At 43.2% G+C, this 15,829-nt stretch overlaps 1 protein-coding gene across 3 annotated transcripts; it reads right to left on the reverse strand.

Moving 5' to 3' along the window:
- Positions 1 to 45: 45 nt before the first annotated feature.
- Positions 46 to 14,521, reverse strand: trip10b (thyroid hormone receptor interactor 10b). 3 transcript variants are annotated; one of them, XM_086212011.1, is made up of 16 exons: positions 14,245 to 14,521; positions 9,511 to 9,626; positions 9,370 to 9,423; positions 9,141 to 9,288; positions 8,969 to 9,031; positions 7,648 to 7,752; positions 7,276 to 7,404; positions 6,912 to 7,058; positions 6,613 to 6,774; positions 4,823 to 4,993; positions 4,591 to 4,614; positions 3,096 to 3,205; positions 2,349 to 2,481; positions 2,196 to 2,263; positions 1,478 to 1,584; positions 46 to 1,381 (listed from the first exon to the last, which is right to left on the reverse strand). In XM_086212011.1, the coding sequence occupies exons 1-16, from the start codon at positions 14,266 to 14,268 to the stop codon at positions 1,236 to 1,238; spliced, it is 1,707 nt and encodes a 568-aa protein (XP_086068137.1). In that variant the 5' UTR covers positions 14,269 to 14,521; the 3' UTR covers positions 46 to 1,235. The 3 variants fall into 3 exon arrangements, with proteins under 3 accessions (XP_086068137.1, XP_086068138.1, XP_086068136.1); XM_086212012.1 differs by lacking the exon at positions 4,823 to 4,993 and having other exon boundaries at positions 47 to 1,381; positions 14,245 to 14,520; XM_086212010.1 differs by lacking the exons at positions 4,591 to 4,614; positions 4,823 to 4,993 and having other exon boundaries at positions 48 to 1,381; positions 14,245 to 14,401.
- Positions 14,522 to 15,829: the final 1,308 nt, after the last annotated feature.

The following is a 15,829-nucleotide window of genomic DNA, read 5'->3' on the forward strand; positions in this document are numbered from 1 at the left end:
AGAAAACAAAAAGACAAGTTTTTACTTTTCAGTTTATGACTCAAAAGATACATGTAAACATACAGTTTTCTTTTTAAAATCAGATCATACAATACCCCTTAAATGTTGAGAAAACATTTAATAGTGCAGAGGAGAGAAGAAGGGAATGAGCTGGGGGGGGGGGGGTTTAGAAGAAGAAGCCTATCCGACTTTAAGTGCTAAAACAATTTGTTTTACCGTTCTTAACGCAACAGACATGAGCCTCCAGCTATCAAAGTTCTAATTGCATTTTGGCAAACAACTCATTTAAATATAAAGACAGACAGCTAGTAAAGATTTTTCAGACAGACTTTTGTCAGGATATTTTAAAAATGAGAGTGAAGTCTGAAGGATCAGAAAATAAACAGAGTGTGTGTGTGTGTATGTGTGTGTGTGTGTGTGTGTGTGGGGGGGGGGCGCTCCAGAGTCTTGTGCAAAGTAGAAAATTGTAGACAAGGAACAAATTGCTGGGTATTCACGTTCGTATTCCATGCACAATCACATTATATGATGTTAGTCAGTGCTCTGATGTCTCAAAGTGCACAGGCTGCAACTTTTAACAGATTTTCATAAGTATTATAAAATGATATGTGTTGCCTTCGCTCTCTTCCTTTGGTTGTTGTTTTTTTAACCCATTCTGCATAAAATTCACAAAACAAGTTTCTTTGTTTTAAAAGAAGCATCATAGTATACAGGGATAACATGGTATTATAATTTGTGCTCTCCCTAGAGTAGTGGTTTCTTTATCCAGTCGTCAGTAAAACAAGCGTCACATTTAAAAACTCACATTCTCCAATCAGGAAGAAGGGGGCAGTGAGACCAGGGCTGGTGTTAGAGTTCAGCAGGTTGTTAGAGATGGCAGTGGGAAAGTCAAGTGGATGGATATATTGGCAGTAAAAAGAAAAACGCAGCGTGAGGCTACCATGATGATGATATGCTGCATGATTTGTTCTTAAATGTGTCACTAACTTCGTTGAAAAGTTTAGTTGTTTTTTTTTGAGGGCTGAAATTGACAAAGATCAGACAGGACGGCTTCTCCTGCAGCAGCGAGCAGAGACAGAGGGGATGACACTGCAGTGAGCCTTGATAACAAGCTTTAGAACCGCCGGTTTCACCTCGTCATACCAGCAGAGACAAGAGCAACAGAGAGCAGCTCCAATTATCCAGGACAACTTTGTATTCACCTCTTTTCTGGCTTTCCCTTATGTTGGCATGTGTTACATCTCGAGTTTGACATAGGATGAAGGTATAAATCCCTCCTCTCCAGTGGCTTTAAGGACTCTCATCCATCCATCTCCTTTGTCCCCATCCATTATACTCAACAGCTCTCCGTCTGTAATAGAAATGGTGCCCTCACTGTTGCCTGGACACAGACACACACACACATGAACACACAAAAAAGGTAGGAGAGCACATTGAAAGGCTAGACTGTTCAAACTGAGAGAAGAGTAAAACCTACCTTCAAACGTGTACAGCGCTGTGCACTGGCCAATGGGAGTTCCGACGTCCTCAAACTCATCATCGAAGTCTGTGTAGATGTTCTGGTACTGGTTGGCTGTTTCCACACTGCAGAGACGCGTATTCCAGTGATAAAAATACAATTTTGTTGTGGGTCTTGATACAACAACAACAACAAAAAAATCACAGTGAACTAAACCTTTTGAAATTTTAGCATATTTGTCATGCTTTTGTGCCAAGAGATGAATAACACCACTCGTGACTGTGCAAGACTTCCACCTGCAGCCTCTTCGATTAGCTTAGCTCTCATAGGGAGCAAATACCCCTGGAGGCAATTTGGAGTACTGCAGGGTGTAGGAGGTTGTATTTTATGTTAATCTAACAAAATGTAGGTCAAAAAGTTGAAGTTCAATTTAACTGCAATGTTGTCTTAGTCAACTGCAGAGCTGCTGCTGCCTGCGGGAGCAAGGGTGAGCTTCTTTCAAACTCGGTACCCGAGTGATGTAACACGTGTTCAGCACCATAGTTTTCCCAGGGATGATGTGCTTCAATCTCTACAATCAGGTGCACTGATATGCTTTTCTATCTGATAAGGCAGTAACAAGTGGGACAGAGCAAGATAAACATCTGAGAGCGGTATCGATCTTCTCATCTAACTCCCAGCAAGAAAGTGAAGAAGTGCATGTTCCACAATGTGAAACTATTCCTTTATTACTCACTCATCTTGAGTATCATTGTTGTTGGTGTTGGACGATTCCTCTCCCCCCACTGCTTCTGACAACCACGTCTGTTGGAAACAAGTATGAATTCATAGATACACAACGACCTTGCTATGTTTTGTCGTGCACTATTATGTAAGCGTGTCCGTTCACCTCATATTTGGTGAATTCCCCCCTCAGACGTCCCAAGTTTTGGGCGGTCTCGGTGATCTGAGGCTCCAGACTGGAGGGGTCTCCCATCTGAGGGTTCTGCTCATACACGCCCTTCATCTTCTCCAGTGCTTCACTGAGATCAGACAGGAGAGGCAAGAGAACATAAGCACTTCTAAAGAACGGTTGTCTCCTGGGGGACCCTGGTGATTAGGACAGGACGGATAGCCAGACATTTTTAGGAGTGCTTTGTAAATTGGGTCATTTTCATGTTTAAATGGGAGAGGGCCTTTCTCTTGCTGTTACCACAAAGTTAAAAGCACTTTACTGTCTTCAGTGCTGCATTAAAATTCTACTTCTTGGAATTATGGGAAAAGACAAGAAAAATGCCCTATACTAGCAGCACAAACAGGCTGTAGACAGCTGTCGGAAAAGAATGCACACGAAAATGAGCTTCTGCCAAAGTTGCAGTATTTGTTAACAAGCAACTTTTTGTATTATAAATGTTTTTATCCGCTCTTGTCACTGATTTGAGGTTGAACATGATGTCGCGTTCATTTCACCAGCTAGGTTTTGCAAGGATCTAAATACGATCACTTGTTTCTTATGATATCAATGCTGATAAACTATCATCTGCTTGTTTTTCCATGGATATTAAACGTTATAAACCCAATTTTTCGGAATTCCAACAGAACGCTCAGACAAAGGCGTAACTATGTTATTTCCCAGGTCTGCTGCTGTTGTCATCACCTTTGGTCCTGCGCCTTCTGCAGTTCTTTGGAGATGTCATCAATCTTTGCCTGCAGCCTCTTCTTCCTCTGCTCGGGAGGAAGGTGAGAGAAATCTTCGGCAGGAGGCGGCTGACAGCACAAAAACATATCGCGTGTCACACTCAACTTCATCATCGCCGCTAGATGTCACTCATCCGCATCCTCACATGATTTTCCCAGCTCTAATTACCTGCTTTACAATTCTGACGAATACTGCAGTTGGAGCTTGTTAGTGAAAGAAACGTCACTACAGAACCACTTGATTAAAATACATGAAGCCTGCTGAAGGTATGAAAGCAGTGAGTTGATTCTAAGAAGCAGCACACGTGATCATGGATGAAGAGGATTCGACTAGCGTCACTAACCAGAGGAGAAACCACACTGCTGGTACCTACCTGATGAGAAACTTCCTCCTCTGTGATGCCATGGCCGCAATCAAATGAGAGGCCGGTTTACGTAACATGTTTGAGAGCCAAAAGAAGTTTAGCCATATACAAAGTAGAATGATATTTTTTTTAAAATGGCCACAGTTTCTACTTTAAAAAACGGGTTATTGTCTGTTTGACATGATAATGGCTCAAAAGATGAATTAGATATTTTGTGATTCTTTGCTTTGGTTGCCTTCAGACACGTTACAGGCCCATGACATCACAGATTAAAGGTTATAGGTTCTCATGGTTAGAAATGCAAAGTCCTTTGCCACTTGATGTTGTGAGTTAAAGCGAAACTGCACTCAGGAAGACAATCTTGCTGCATGGCCAGCTGGCGGTCTTGACACGGCCCCTCCACAAACTGTGCAGCATCACAGATGTGGGGGGAGGTTTACCAGAGCGAAGGCCCGCTCACACCAGCGTTCAACATCACCGACATTTCACCACAAGATGGGTTCATTTCATCAGAATCAGCCACGGTATGAGGGCTTTCTGATACAAGGGATTGAAATGTCCATTCAACACACACACCTTCATGCAAACACACACACACACACACACACACACACACACACACACAATGGGTGTAAATGTTGTAAATGTACGGTCCATTTTTTCATTTTGTTTTGGAAAGACTCCACTGGTTGTAGCTTCTCCAGCTCCTCACATTTTCTGCTTGTGTGTTTTATCGCTGTAATCTGGTTGTATTTGTGGTTGCGAGCGGTTATTCAGGGATGGATTTAAGTTTATGGGTGAAACGATCAATCAATAAAACAAAAAATAAATATACTGATCAATAATGACAGCAACTGTAAGCCTCAGCGAGTCTTACCAGCCGTTACCAGCTCACTTTCACGGTGCGCAGAATAGATGTCCTACACTCTGGTGTGACCGGACCTTCACCATCTTAAATACTCAGAGGCCAGTGCAGCAGATCCAGAGTGAAGTTACCCTTTAAGAAGTATTTCCCCTTGAAAAGACTCCAGCACCTGTCATATTCACACCTCTATAGGTTATTCTTTATGTGACCATAACAACTGTTACCATGCGCTTTTCAGCATGTGACATCTAGACAGAGAAACAGAGATTCAACATGAGACACGGGAACAACAAACACACCACATGAGTCACAGGTTTTTAGAATAACTGTTTTTTTTTTTTACAAAAGCACAGGGACACAGTAACAACTGATATACATGAAGAGCACCAATGAGACGAACACAGGAAGGTGATGATGGTCGCTGCTGATGTGAGCTGAGAGAGAGGCACCACTCACCAAACGAGATTTGTATAAAGTCTTAAAAGTGGAAATCCTGGGTTTGATAGAGCGATTTAACTCCCTCAGACAGCTGGAGAGAGGGGAGCTCTGCAGTTTGGAGACGGAGAGAGAGAGGTGGAGGGGGAGGATGCCGGGTGGAAAGGGAGGAGAGAAACATGGAGGGGCAAACTGAAGAGGAGAGGACAGAAAAGGTGGAGGAACAAAGAGTAAGAGAAACAAAAAAGGAAGAGGAAAAAGACATTGAGAGAGTAGAAGAAGCTCCAGGAGTTCCTGGGCAAGTCTGTGCAGCAGACTGGAATCAGTTGTCCCTGAGGGCAGCAAGGTGGTGGGCTAACGCAAGAGAGGAATGTGTGTGTGTGTGTGTGTGTGTGCATTCTTGCTACATATTGAGGACTAAAATATGCATTTAACCAACAGAGTGAGGAGGACATTTTTGGAAAGTGAGGACATTTTAGCCGGTCCTCACATCTTCAAAGGGCTTTTTGAAGGTCAAGACTTGGTTTTAGGGTCAAGGTTAGAATCAGGTTCAGGTTAGGTTCAGGGTCAAGCTTAGGGTCAGGCAGTCAGTTGAGGTGGTTAGGTTTAGGGTGAGGGGCTAGGGAATGTATTACGTCAATGAAAGCTCTCACAGTAAGTACAAGGATGTGTGTGTGTGTGTGTGTGTGTGTGTGCTAGGTTTTTGTTGTGTTTGTGCAGCCCTGTCTAGATTTTTGAGCTCATCAAGTTGAAAATGTATCTGGGGACTGTTGTCAGGGCAACAAGTCCAGCTCAAACCCTCTATGTGCTCTTTTCACAGCACTTTGACTTGTCCAAGCAGGAAAACACAAACAATTAACAAAAGCTCAGTTAATTGTTCTCAGAAAATTCATCTGGGAATGCACAATACAAGAGGCATTGGTCCGACTCATGTGAATTAAAAGCGGCCATCACTGATGCTGCAATTATATTTTTGCCCTTCCTGCTTTGAAAAGGAAAAATGTCTTTCTAGAAGGGGTCCACAAGGGGACCACTTTTCAGGTGTTGGGGAAAAAGTGGTAATAAACAGTTTTCTTAAAATGATACCGTTTGAGACGGCATCAGCTGGCACTGAAGAACCTTAAATATGAAAAACATGGGATGCGTGGTTGGAAAGAACTAAGCTTAGCCAAAGCAACTGCTCATGTCTGCTTGAGGCTAGCTGCAGGAGGCTATGCTGGCTACTACTAGCAGGAAACACCCGAACCTTCCCACCAACACTGGAGGGGAAAAATCTGTTGCTCTTCACTGATTTTATTCTGTGAAAATTCTCTTCTCTGCTTTCAAAACTGAAAAAAAAAGCCTGAAAGCAGCTGGGTGGTGATGCACAACAAACAGATTAGAGAAGCCATGACATCATTCTTTAAACTGCCAGACTGAAAAACAGATCCCTAACACATGCAGGAGCATGACGTCACTGAAAATATCCACATGTTGGATTTGACTCTAGTATTGTGGACAGTACTGAACTTGAGATACGGCAGCCTAAATTGGTCAATGCCACATTCTTCTGTGATTTTCAATCTACTTTGAATTGCGTTGTATTTCTATTTTAAAGAAATATAAATACATGTATGATATATATATGATACAATTATTTTATTTCTAATACGACATGTGATTTATGAGCTGCAGCCAAACAAGACGGAGAGGATTTTCAGGCTGTCAAATGTAGAAGCAGGAGTAGAAGAACTGGAGGAGGTGGTGAATTTCTTGTCCGTGAGACGCTGCATTTTTCTTGCTAAATCGGGGCAAATAAAAATAACGCTCACCTTGTGCTTCTTGCTGAAAGGCCAAAGTTTGGCACGCACTTTGGGTGGATTGAGGCTGGAGTCAGAAGTTGCTGGTTTGATTCCCTGCGTGTAGTCTTCAAACTCCAAGTCTCCGGGGCGCTCAAAGCCAGATTTGTGCTGCTCTATGAACAGAATTGAGTCCTGCAGGAAGACACATTCAGCTTTTAGTCGAGGGAGCTCATTTTGACGCTAACGTCCAGGTTGGGTCACAAAAATGGGCCATAACTGCAGCACTCACACTGTTGGGTGCCATGTACAAACAAGCATCCAACACTTGCCTTCTTCTCATCGATTCTCCCTCCTGCTGTAGAGATTCCCTCCAAACACTTAGAGATGATGGGCAGCACTTTCTTCTCGATGTCAGAAAACTGACAGTAGCCTTCTGCCAGCCGCCGGATCCTCCGCTCGTCCATGTCCTGCAGTTTCTGTTCAATACACGCACGCGTGCACACACGCACACGTGCGCACGCACACACACACACACACACACACACACACACACACACACACACACACACACACACACACACACACACACACACACACACACACAGAGCGTGTTTGGTTTGTGTTAAACCACATCAGCAGGTGTGTGAGCGCTCCGACTGTGTTTATGTTTGTTTATAAGCATCACTGACTCACGTTGTAAATCTGGGGTATTTCTGAGTAGTAGAAGTAGTTTTGTTCCTTGTTGTACTTCTGGAGCTGCGCTGCGTAGTCGTTCCTGCACTCCTCCGCTGTGTGTGTGCGGGCATGGGAATGGTTCTTGGCCTTCAGAAAAAAGGACAGATGGAACAACAGAAGCCAGAGGTGAAGATGAAAGGATGCAGGGAGAGAAGTGAGGAGATGCAAACCAGAATGCAAAGTAGGAGAATAATATGGGAAAGAGAGCAAGACGCACAGTAGAGGAGAGAGAAAAGAAAATGTTTTTGTTGGTTTCGTTTGTTTTTTTTGTCTGAAAACATCTAAAATGCCAAAGAATAAAATGCGTTATCAATGGTAACGTGTGTTTACTTTCTCAACATCCAGCCTGGTTGCATTGAGGTCGCTCTCTGTCTTCTCTGCTTGTTGTGTGGCTTTCTCAGCCTCCGCCCACTCCTTGGCATAACGCTTCTTAGTCTGCAGGCATTAAAACACACACACACACACACACACACACACACACATGCACGCACACACACGTGCACGCACACACATTTACACTTAATGAATTGAATATGTAGTAATCCAGTTGCTGAGATCAAGTCCTTCTAGATGCAATAAAGAAGCAAGGCTGGATTTTGCATTACAGTGCAAACTAACAATAATGAAATGTTGAGCTGCACCGAGGTTTATCAAGTGGTGTTCTATTATTTTCTTTCATTCATTATCTCTACAAGCATCCTCCTGTGATTGAGGGAGAGGCGGGTACACACAGGCAGGCGCCAGTCCATCACAAGGCTAACCACCAGCACACACCTACAGGCAGTTCAATCTCCAGTTTAACATGCTAGCGTGTTTTTTAGGGATGCTAGTGATCCCACAGAGAGCCGTGCAAGGAGAACACGCAAACGCCACACTAAGGATTTTTATTTAGGATAAATAATATAAGGAACACAGCCGGCACAGTGGTGCAGTGGTCAGCACTGTCGCCTCACAGCAAGAAGGTTCTGGGTTCAAGGCCGGCTGGAGCACGGGATCTTTCTGTGTGGAGTTTGCATGTTCTCTCTGTGCAGCTTCCTCCCACAGTCCAAAGCAAACTCCATGCAAACGAGGCTGATTGATACTCTAAATTGATTGATACTCTAAATTGACCGTAGGTGTGAATGGTTGTCTGTCTATATGTGGCCCTGCAACCTGGCAACCTGTCCAGGGTGAACCCCGTCTCTCGCCCGTAGCCGCTGGGATAGGCTCCAACCTCCCCCCCCAACCCTTAATAGGAATAAGTGGAGGAAGATGGATGGATGGATGGAAGGAAGGCACTAATTTGTACTCAGCCTAAATTTAGTCCCACAGCCTGGGTTGTGAGCCTCTTGTAACTGTCAAAGCCTTTAATGTTATGGTTAATTTTATAATGTTTTACATCCAATCAGATGCAAGTAATTACAGACATTAATACAGCATTGTACTATCAAGCATTGTATATCAAAAATATTGTACAGTTTGCAAGATTATGACCAAATTACAACTTCCTGTCCAGGATGCCATCAAGAAGTTGTTGAGAAATTTTAGAAAATACAACAAACAGAGAAACTATCAGAGGTAAACGGGACATGTCAATCATTTGGGTGAAACAATCCTTTCATTAACAATTCAAACCACGGTAGATGTTTGGCAGCAGCAACTCATGACTCACGCTTTCAAGGTGTTTAAAGCTGCTCTCTAAATTCTGCTGGGCCTTCTTGGCATCCGACAGGTGCTGGGGAAGCAAGAGGTGGCAGTAAATGCGCTGCAGTTCAAAATTATGTCACAGCGTTCCACGTCAATTTGCAATCTGCCACACTTCCCTCCCTCCCTCCCTTTCTCACTGATTTGCGTTCGTGTTTGAGGTCCTGGAGGTACTTTGTGAGTTCGACACAAATGCTGGTCATCATGTTTTCAGCGATGAGCTCTCGCTGGCCGGCGTAATCGTTCAGTTCGTTCAGGATCTCCTGCAATGACCCGTGATTGCTGAATCTGAGACAAGCAGGAGGAGAAAGACCAATATTTAATGGTCCTCTACGCATAGGAACATGACAAAATTGGTTGCTCTCTCACTTGCAGTCTTGCTCATCCTTGCTCCCTCGTTTTGCATATTTTTTTGTTAGACTCCTGTCAAAAGAGGCACAAGGACACAACAACGTGAAGAATCCCAAAGCATGAAATTGTAAACAACTATCAGAGAGATGGCGAACCCACCTGAGTTGTTTGGCGTAGCTCTGTTCGATCTCCGTCCGCTCCTTCACAAACTTGATGTAACGCTCCACCAGGTCAAGCCCTGATTGTGTGTGCTTGTCCAGGACGTCGTACTGATCCTGCACACACACACACACACACACACAAAATACCTGTTTATCCATGTATGTAAATGCACACGAACACTGGCGACGCCTGTCATGGAACAGGCCTCTGACACAGTGCTCTCTCCAGAACACGGTGAAACCTCGGAACACTGTCTGTGCTCTTTGACGTGGAACAATGACTCTGATGTTAAAGTGATCGAACAGATGCCGAGGTGGTTCAGGTGAACAATGGAGGTCCATCAGCCCTCGGAGCTGCAGGGGGACACAGGAGCTCAACAACACATCCCTCCAGCCCCCCTCAGAGGCTCATGAGAGTCGCTCCAAGCTCCCACAGTAAGTATCACTGGAGTTACAGTGTGCCAGTCACATTTTGGTTGCTGACATAAAGTGTTATTGTTCAGCTATGTAAATCTAAAACAATATCTAATTAAGTGAACTTGCAAACCAATTCATTATCTGTGTGTCTGTTTCCTATAATTGTTTTTAAACTATCTAATGTCTGGGGTTTTGAGGGGTTTTTTTGGCCAAATATTCATCCGGTAAAGTTTGTTCTTCCACCTTGTTGTGTTTGTGTTGTGTGTGTGTGTGTGTGTGTGTTTGTATGTTGAGGTGTGAAAGGGTGTGCGAGAGGGGGTTTATCTGTTATGGATGAATTGTTTTAAGAATAAAATATAATGAAAAGTTGTCATTGCTAATTACAAGCGGAAAATATTAAAAACAATTTTTAAAAAATGAAGCGAACCTGGGACCTTTGGAGCAATGAGCTTTTTTTTCACACTTTTTTTTGGTAGCAAATGGCAGGAGAACACTTATCGCATCTTAACAACCTGTGTTTGCTTCTGGCTTTTCCAGACTAAGTTAGCAAATATAAAATAAATATGATATCCACACCGATGTTTATATCAGCCCAGCTCTGCTGAAGTCTCTTCGTCTTCGCTCATCATCAAACTTTTACGACTTTTTCAAATGTTGTGAGGTAAAGAGAAACTTTTTTAACATACAGTGTTTACATGTGTTTTTTTGTACGTAAATAGAACATGCACTTGTTCTTCTACAGATAGTTCTGACGTTGCTAAATATCTGGTATTGGCCCCTGCAGCTTTATACCTGCAAAACCATCCAATATGGTGTGTCCCTGTTTGAGACAGTAGAACTGCTTTAACAAGCACTTACAAAATAGACCCATTTCTCTGGATCGTGCTGAATACGACTCTGTCGGTGAACCACTGGATCGACTCCATTTTTACATCTAATCTTATTTAAAATTAATCAGGTTATATTTCAGCCATCACACGACATTCATGTGACTCGCATCCATTTTCCTGGAAAGCGTCACCATTACTTGCTCAGCCCTCACCTTTACCAACACCGGGGGGGGGCTTTTGTCCTCAAAAGGGAGGCGAGTCCTCTCAGTGTGTCCGTGGAAAGAGATTAATGTCAACACGTCATGACCAGCGTACGCACGGTATTTTCCTTTCTCACACAGCAGGCACTGTACAAGAAGCTGTAGTAGATAATGAATGGAGCGCCAGCCACCAACATTCCTCTCTCTCTTTACACACACTCTTGCCTGCAAAGATCACATACACTGACACACACTCAAACCTGTCGGACAGGTTCCATTTGGCTTTCATCTAGTGAAGCGAGCGCAAGAACCAAATAAATTGTTAAGAGCACAGACACACACTTCAGTAACGGGGTGGTTCTGTTGTTGTGAAAAACAGAGAGCGACTCCACCTTTTTAGTGTCGAAGCTGCAGAGCCTTTTTGGAACCAGAGACATAGATATTAAGTCCACAGAGGGGAGGGGGGGGCTAAATGGAGATCCTTCAGTAACACACTTAGCTATGTCCTGGATATGAGCGAGCAGGGAGGAGGCAGGGAAGGAACAGGAGTAGAAAACATGAGACAATGGCGTGAAATAGATGTTTTGCACAGAAATCCCAAACCAGGAAGGAGCGGGACTGAGGAAATCAGAGGGCCAACAAAGAAATGTGGTTGATGGACGATTTAAAGCTCTTACGAAGCGTTGAAAGATACACTGCTGCATGTTTAAATCTCTTCTCCTGCTATAAATCTGCATGTTAGTGTGTTGTGAGAGCAGGAAATAGTGATAGAGAGACAGCAAGTTGAGGAATGAGATAATCGTTAGCTCAGCGTGAACCGCCGCCCTGTGACTGACAGTCCCGGGGGCCTCTCTGAGCGCTGGAACCAGTCAAGCTAGTCCCACCCCTCGCTGCGACAGAGCACTGATCCTGATCCAGGCTGGTCCGAGGTCAAATTCTATCACGACTCAATCTTATTATAAACTAAAAAACAACAGGATTTGGTTGCACCAGCTCCATATAAATCCACCACTAAGATTGTGTGTGCTTAGGAATGAATTCATATTACATGATTTCAAAGTTTTGGCAAGTAAACCTTTTTAATTTCTCATTTTTATTCTATTAATCAATTCAATCTGACTTAAAAATTAAAATAAGTTGTTTTGTTTTTTAACAACATTTCTTGCATGACTTGTTTTTCACGTGTTTTTGCTGGAATTTTGATTCTGAATCCACATTTAAATGTATTTGGCATTGTTTCTATATCAGATGATGGTCGGAATACGGAGTTACTTTTTTCTGCCAATGTTTATGTTTACTCGTCTCTCACTCAAGACTTGACGCAGACTCGTGGCTGAAAAGATGGTGTTTGTCTGGATTTTTCCTGGCATGACACGTTGAAAATAAGGGATTCACAAAAATGATACTTGCAAAAATGAACCTTTACCTTAAAAAGCCCAACAACAACAGCATGATTGGTGCGATCCAGTATATTCCACTCATTCTAAACTGCTCCTTAACTCAGGTTTGGAATCTTTTGACATCTTATGCACAGCTGCAGGTGGTTTTGACCTCTGACCTCTGTAAGTCTTCTCAGACTCGAGTGAACAACTGTTCGAAACCACAGAAGCGGAGATGAAGAAGTTTCAAGAGGCAAACGTGCCAGGCTACAACGACAAACCTGATGCGTGACACATTCGTCTTCATCGCACATCTGTTCAACATCACTGGAGGTCCACCAGTTACCGCTCGTGAGCGAGCGCAGGCTCCAGCTTACACGTTGGTTCAGTCTACTCACGAGTCTCTTCCTAGCACTTCACCAGCCACAGCTACGTATCAATGAGAAACTATCTAACAGCAGAATTAATGAATCGCAAAGGTTTTTTTCTTTAGAAATCACTGCTTATTATTAATTCTGGCATATTTGTACATTTTGCATTTATGTATGATTGCATTTAGGATGTGTAGCTGCAGGATTTATAGAGTGTTAGCTTTATGTATACTTCTGTAGACGTCACGTCCTGCTCTGGCTTGTTGGGAGGTTAAAGCTGCTACCTGCGAGTAAAAGACTCCTGAACTTAGCCGTTCCACTACAGGTAAAGGGACAACTCACCCAAAGAAGTGGACGGCACGCACAAACAGATCTCTTGAGCTCACTAACGCGTTTCTCCCTCTTGCAACGCTTATTTGTTACTCCTGAACGTGGAAAGAGCCAGCCACGTGTACTTTGATAGCTAACAACTGCTACAGCAACCAAGCAACAGCCTAACCTTTAAAAAAAAAAATCAATTAAAACCTAAAAAATGCATGGTCCAACATAATCCATGCCTTCTTTATCCAGCCATGTACTTAGTAAATCACAAACACTTTAATTCAAACCCAAAACAAGCTAGCAGTAATACTTCCAGTGCAGTACTACTGTGAACCTGCTTTCCTGGCCTGTCCTGTTTTTGTTGTAATATAACAATTTTCTATGGTACAGAGGGAGGCATACTTTAAATGTATTGAAAACATAAGGCATCTTTGAGTAAACTTTGAGTATCGTTGGAGTTTCTCATTGCAGAGTCCAGTGTCCTGGTTTTAGGTGATCAAAATACGGTCCCCCTAGTTTAGTAAATGTCACGTTTTTGCTTTTTTGAAGGAGTGGGCAGACAAAACGATTTGGAGACATCCCACTGGACTCCTGCCACCATTTGGAAACAATCCCTCCCAGACTAAGTGGAGGCTTTCTTAACTTGCAGCCCCATCCACAGAGGTGTGAGTGATGAAGAGTCTCTGACTGAGTGATGAAGAGTCTGACTGTCCCTGCCACTGACACACTTGAGCGTCCATGTCCTCTACGAGGACGGAAGTCTTCCTGTCACACAGCAAAGGTCAGGTTGAAGCATGTATGACAGGCTACAGCAGATTAGAGTGTGGAGATAAGAGGGCAAGCGCTGGCTATGAAGAGCAATAAAGCACGATTTCCTCTCTGCTTAAGTTAAGGTATGCAGCAGTTGCGAAATCCTCTGGCTGAAGGCTTCGCGAACACACACACACACACACACACACACACACACACACACACACACACACACACAGTCCTGTTGTGTTGTATCCTGCTCCACATTACTTAACACAGGCCTACGGTGGGAAAACAGCAGTCCCGTATGTGTTAGTGTGTGTGTGTGTGTGTGTGTGTGTGTGTGTGTGTGTGTTTGTGTTAGTGTGTCCGTCCACAGTCTCGACAACAATAACAGGTCCTCCGACTCTTTAGGGATGTTAAGTGAAATGATCCGTGATCATGTGTGTCAACTGTCAACTTACCCACAGATCGGTCCCCCAGTCCATGTCTGCAAACCTCCAGATGTCCGAAGAAGGAATCCTCTCTGCTGCTTTATGGTAGAAAAAGGAAAAGGCCAGGTGGGGGAGGACAAAAAAAAAAAAAAAAAAAAAAAAAGGAGGACTCCACAAAACTTTAAGTCTCGACAGCGGAGATGGCGGAGGAAATGTTTGGAGGAAGTCTACGCCTTCTCCTTGGCACGGACAGCCAGCCGGAGAGAAAATATGTTCAGGCGCTTTTTCCTGAAACAAGTTTGAGTCCCAGAGAGAGAGAGAGAGAGAGAGAGAGAGAGAGAGAGAGAGAGGGGAGGAGCGGGTAGATAAACCTACGAGCAGAGTTTGTTTAATCTTAAAGAAGCAGCTGGAGGTTGTTTTCATCATAAATGCTCCTGTAAACGGAAACTTTGCATAAACACATAGTCAGTTGTCTGGAAGTGAACCGCCGAGGACTCTCAGCACGTCGACACAAGTTTACGTTATGACCTTGTCCGGCAAAACAAATGGGACCAGACGTTGTTTAATGCTGTGATGCATCATATTTATTGGGAGGCTTCCAAAACCCTAATATATGACACATCGCTAGTCACATTTATTCGAAAATAATGAGTCACTTTGCAGTATTGGTGTCCGTGTAAATTTATGATTTATTGATTGTACGACTTTTGTGTTGCTGTCAGCAAAATAACTGCAAATGTTTTATATCACAGTATTTTTTTTTTTAGATTTTCCTGTGTATATGCATCTGAATATGTTGTGTGTGTAAATATATATATATATATATATATATATATATATATATATATAATGTATATATACATATATGTGTGTGTGTGCTGTGGTAATATTAATGATAGCAATAAAATAATTTTAAAAACTTGAAAACTTGAATCACAAGTCTCCCACCGAGGCTTCTGCTTCCTGTAACGGCTCTGATTGGTAAACGGCATCACATGACTCAGTTTTCAGCACGCAAACAAATGGACTAAAGCTCAAAAAAGTCATCCAGTATGTTTATGGCTTTATCCTGTAAAGAAAAGTGAATTTCCAGGCTGGCTTGTGAAGCTTCTGACGGGCCCATAGTCGCTCCAGACTGAACTGAAAATGGTGCTGAAGAACAAGAGGGTGAATTTTACTTGACATTAACTTTAATAGCACTGAAAGTTTATTTGTAATTCCATTACTGCCTAAAAGTAATCTATTACTGTCAAATGTTACAAAAGTAATGCTTTACAAAAGTCATAGATCCAGATCTACGTGGTGTTTGTGTCATGTCTGACATTTATCACATCTGGACTGATGTGAGTGTGTGTTCACGGGTCAGAGGGTGAAATCACTGCCCTGTAAAGCCCCCTCGTAGCTGCTTAGTCCATCACTGGAGTGATGACACACATTCTCCTCCTCTCTTCCAAAGAAACAAGACTCCACATTCAGACTTCTCCAGATGACATCGGCCCACCTGTTGAGACCACGCCCCTCAAGCCCTGGAAGCCGAACAGCACCAGAGTGACACCGTGTGTCCAGCAAACACAAAGCCTGGCACAGACCAATGGTCTCTTTAAAAGCTTTAGTC

Source organism: Aulostomus chinensis, chromosome 8 (genome assembly GCF_037954235.1).
Source record: "Aulostomus chinensis isolate RoL2024-O1b breed Wild chromosome 8, RoL_Achi_v1.0, whole genome shotgun sequence".
Taxonomy (NCBI): Eukaryota; Metazoa; Chordata; class Actinopteri; order Syngnathiformes; family Aulostomidae; genus Aulostomus; species Aulostomus chinensis.